We start from the raw sequence: 5000 nt of genomic DNA, 5'->3' as shown, positions 1-5000 counted from the left end.
CTCTCTCTCGCTCCCCTCTCTCTGTCCGTCCTCCCCTCCCCTCTCTCTCTCTCTCTCTCTCCTCTCTCTCTCTCTCTCCCCCTCCCCATCTTTTTCTGCACTTCTACAGTTACATCATCTTTTCAACTCTGCTGTGCTCTGTCTTCCTCTCCTCCAATGTCCCCTTCCAGTGTCCCCCTCCCCTTCCAGTGTCCCCCTCCCCCCTTCCAGTGTCCCCCTTCCAGTGTCCCCCTCCCCCTTCCAGTGTCCCCCTCCCCTTCCAGTGTCCCCCTCCCCCTTCCAGTGTCCCCCTTCCCTTCCAGTGTCCCCCTCCCCCTTCCAGTGTCCCCCTCCCCTTCCAGTGTCCCCCTCCCCCTTCCAGTGTCCCCCTCCCCCCCTCTCAGGTGTATCCTCCCCCCTCACTGCCAAGAGAGAAGGGGGGGAAAGAGTATGTGTAATGATCTGTTCCTTAGAAGCAGAGTTATGGACACCACACACACACACACACACTTCATCATTTGTCCCACACATCACCTCACAGACACACAAGCATATGCCCCCCCCAACACACACACACACACACTGGCCAAATGAGACTTAAACCTCCGCCGTCATGACCAGCTGCCCTCGGTCTGTGTGACTGAGAGAGAGGGGGAGAGAGAGAGACAGAGAGAGAGAGAGAGAGAGAGAGAGAGAGAGAGAGAGAGAGATAGAGAGACAGAGAGAAGAGGAGAGGAGAGGAGAGGAGCGGGAGGGAGGGAGGGAGGGAGGGAGGGAGGGAGGGAGGGGAGGTGACATCATCCCCCTTGTGGAAACCCTCTCCCCTGCAGTGACGTCACCTGTGCAGACAGATGCTGAGGCTGGGATGCTGGGGACGGCGCCCCCACCAGGCCACAGAGGCAACTGCGGTATCAGAATTTACTCCGAACTACGGCTCTGTACCAGATCTAGAACGCCTCTGTGTGTCTGAGGTGGAGAGAGAACACGAGGAGCATATATGTAAGGTTATCCTGTAAGGTACGATACAGGTATGTACAGGCAGGAGCAGGTGCACCAGGTGTACCGTCTGTCTGGGATCCCCAGCTCTGCTTCTCTCTGGTGGACAGTCTGTCTGGGATCCCCAGCTCTGCTTCTCTCTGGTGGACAGTCTGTCTGGGATCCCCAGCTCTGCTTCTCTCTGGTGGACAGTCTGTCTGGGATCCCCAGCTCTGCTTCCCTCTGGTGGACAGTCTGTCTGGGATCCCCAGCTCTGCTTCCCTCTGGTGGACAGTCTGTCTGGGATCCCCAGCTCTGCTTCCCTCTGGTGTACAGTCTGTCTGGGATCCCCAGCTCTGCTTCTCTCTGGTGTACAGTCTGTCTGTAGAGGCAGGGTGAGTGGAGGCAGTGGCTGGAGGCAGCCAGACTGTGATATCTGCTCAGGGCTGACTCACCTGTTGAGGGTGTGGCATTCACTACAAGGTGATTGTTGTTCTAATGTAGAGCTTAGCCCATCGGGACATCCTGTCCCGTTCTTTAGGCTGTGTGAATGAACATGCAGAAGAAGTCAGGACATCTTCAGCTAGACTTAAGTACTGCTGTGTCTCTGCTTCTCTCCCAATCCAGTATTACACTCACTAGTTATGCTTCTGTGGTCATGTAGACATGTTTTGACATGGTCTCTCTCCCCCCTCTCCAGACCCAGCCCGGGTGGTCAACATGCCTCCTGTCATCTACGTGGCCATCGGGCTCCCAGGGGTCATCCGCTGCCCGGCGGGACGCCAGCCCCCCGGTGACACTGGTCCAGTGGAAGAAGGATGGTCTTCCTCTGAGGATAGAGAAGGTGGGCGGGGCCTGGGCGGGGCCCTGGGGGGGACCCGGAGGAAGTGTGGTTCTACCGTTAATCACTGACCATAAGGGGGAGACAGTCAGTTTGGTATGAAAGTGTTGCTGTGCAGTTCCATGGTAGGTAACTAAGTGTTGCTATGCAGTTACATGATAGGTAAATAAGTGTTGCTATGCAGTTCCATGGTAGGTAACTAATTGTTGCTATGCAGTTCCATGATAGGTAACTAAGTGTTGCTATGCAGTTACATGATAGGTAAATAAGTGTTGCTATGCAGTTCCATGGTAGGTAACTAATTGTTGCTATGCAGTTCCATGATAGGTAACTAAGTGTTTGCTATGCAGTTACATTGTAGGTAACCAAGTGTTGCTATGCAGTTACATGGTAGGTAACTAAGTGTTGCTATGCAGTTACATGGTAGGTAACCAATTGTTGCTGTCCTTCAGTATCCGGGCTGGAGCCAGATGGAGGATGGGAGCATCCACGTGGCGGAGGTGACAGAAGACTCTCTGGGCACCTACACCTGCATGCCTTACAACGCCCTGGGCTCCATGGGGCCCTCTCCTCCTGCTCCCCTGGTGCTAAAGGTAGCCCCATGCTAACTTATCTAGCTCAGGGATTCCTATGTGTTTCTATGTGAAAGATTTTAAAGGTACCTTATCATGCAAAGTTAGCTAGGTGAGTGATTCCTAAATGTCCTATTATAGTATTAGCATGTGGCTAGTTAGCTCAGCGGCTACGCCTGGTACAAGCCCTGACTTGCCCCCCGTGGGGTGCTGTGTCTCTGGGCAGGATCCTCCCAAGTTTTCGGTTGTTCCTGGAGGGGAGTACCGGCAGGAGGCTGGGAGAGAGCTGATCATCCCCTGTGAGGCGGAGGGAGACCCTTTCCCCAACATCACCTGGAGGAAGGTGAGACACACCTGTCTGTGAGTGTGTTGTTTAGTTTGTGTTTGTGTGTGTGTGTTGCTAACCGTTAATGTGCTGCAGGTGGGGAAGCCGGGCAGGACTAAGCACAGCGTCCTGGCACGGGGCAGCTTACACCTCCAGTCTCTGGGGAAGGACGACCAGGGGGAGTGGGAGTGTGTCGCCACCAACGACGCCACAAGCATCACTGCCAGCACACACCTGCTCGTCACTGGTATCCAACACACACACCCAGACCCCCTTTTCAAAATATGTTGGTATGGAGGTGACCTCATCCAGCAGTGTGTTCTAGGTTGAGTGGGGTTACTCAGGGTGATGGGCAAGTGATGACTGTTGACAGCATCCCAACGCCAGTCCCTGGCCTGGGGCTGAGAGCAGAATAGCAGGTCACCAGAGAGCCATCTGCTCTGCATTAAACAAGCTGTTTTATGAAGTGGAATGTGTCTGAGAATGTGCTTGTGCTCATGTGATGACCTCCTCCCCAGGCACAAGCCCCCACGCCCCAACCAGAGTCCAGGCCTCCGTCTCCTCCACCTGGGCCAACGTATCCTGGGAGGCGGGCTACGACGGAGGCTTCCAGCAGACGTTCTCAGTCTGGTACGGCCATGTGTTCTGTGCCTGCAGAGGACTGCTCCTCAGCCTCACCGGGTCTGTCTTACTGAGTTACCTGCGTACCTGCCTCAGGTGTGTGGTGCTCCTGCACTACCCTCACCCAGCTCTGCAGGGGGCGATGCTGCGGGGCGCAGGGACACGTCTACTGAGCTTTGCTTTGATCTGCTTTCTGACGAAGGAGGTTTCACTGAGGGCAAACAAAACTGAGGTGCTTTAAGACTTGAAGTCACACCTTTTCACCGTTTCCCTCTCATCTTGAAGGAATGTGAGTTGTTAGTGGACAGGATGTGCTGGTGAGACACTGGAACTGGATGCTTAAATCTTAGGGCATGAATATTCAGGCAGTTTCTGAAGAACAGCTACAACCGTATCCTACATCATTACCCCTTTCACACTACCCTAAGCCGTCGGTCCACTCTGGACCCTCAAAATCATTAAGATGAAGTCCTTCATAAAAGGAGCTGAAAGTGAGCCACAACATTAAGGTAGTTATTTCATTCATATTTTAATTTTTTTTACTTATTAAACTGCTTACTTAACTGTAAAGGTACAAGAAGGAAAGGTAATCTCAAAACCTTGATAATCAGTCACAATAAGATGTGTGTAATTCAAGTCTTGTGTGTAATTCAAGTCTAGCACTGGTCAATTACAAGGATTTACACCATTTCTATTGGCAAGGTTGGCATAGCAACTCTGTATTCAGTGGGACAACAGACATGCGTTTGATCTGGAGAGTTACCTTGGATGATCCTGGCTTCACCTGTGTGTTCTTCACAACCACCAGCGTCACCAGCCCTGTCCACCTGTGCAGACCACAGAACACATGTATTAGCCAAGTTCATTAATACAATAATCAGTCGTTCATGCAATATAATTTTGGAGTCATTTCTCATCTATAATTTATGACGTGAGTCTGGGTGTAGTAACCTGGGGTAGATAGAGTTCCTAATGTAGAGGGTGGGTTCGTTAAGCCATGCAGGCAGACATCATCGACGTTAGTGCACGCTATCCACCTAAACAGCCTTTACTGACATGGTAGTCTTCTCTCTCCCCTGTCTGCCTTCCCTCTACCTGCACCCCTCCCTGAAGCTACGCTAACGCTATGCAAAAAACCCTCCACCTGACTGCTGTCATTCCTGCTAACATAATACCCTACTCTAGAAACACCTGCTGTCAATTCTGCTAACATAATACCCTACTCTAGAAACACCTGCTGTCAATTCTGCTAACGTAATACCTCATGCTACTCCTTTGGCTACTGGAATGATGATGGGCATCAACCTTTTGTCCAAGTTGTTTGTTTTGTTTTCAGCTAAACCGGATCCCTTAAACTGGTAATGTGCCGGTTTAAGGGATTTCTGTTACAAAATAGTCATTTGCAAGTTTTTCTGAGCAGAGGGATTCATATTTAATTTGATAAAGATTCAGGCAACATTATATTCACGCACAGGCAACACTATATTCATTCAGAGCATGCATACCTTGCCAGAGGCAGTCAGGGATGTTTAGAGGCAGTCAGGGATGTTTAGAGGCAGTCAGCATGTTTAGAGGCAGTCAGCATGTTTAGAGGCAGTCAGGGATGTTAGAGCAGTCAGCATGTTTAGAGGCAGTCAGCATGTTTAGAGGCAGTCAAGGATGTTTAGAGGCAGTCAGGGATGTTTAG

General features: G+C 51.4%; 1 protein-coding gene across 1 annotated transcript in view; it reads left to right on the top strand.

The window, feature by feature from the left end:
- Positions 1–5000, top strand: part of igsf9bb (immunoglobulin superfamily, member 9Bb) — a 49563-nt gene that overhangs the window by 27182 nt on the left and 17381 nt on the right. The window contains 6 exon segments of the mRNA XM_067228570.1: positions 1655–1731; positions 1733–1798; positions 2248–2388; positions 2594–2710; positions 2789–2939; positions 3211–3477. Of these exon segments, the coding sequence (XP_067084671.1) occupies positions 1655–1731; positions 1733–1798; positions 2248–2388; positions 2594–2710; positions 2789–2939; positions 3211–3477 (819 nt within the window).

Source organism: Osmerus mordax, chromosome 25 (genome assembly GCF_038355195.1).
Source record: "Osmerus mordax isolate fOsmMor3 chromosome 25, fOsmMor3.pri, whole genome shotgun sequence".
Classification (NCBI taxonomy): domain Eukaryota; kingdom Metazoa; phylum Chordata; class Actinopteri; order Osmeriformes; family Osmeridae; genus Osmerus; species Osmerus mordax.
Note: the sequence above shows the minus strand (reverse complement) of the source record. Positions and strands in the feature narration are given on the sequence as shown.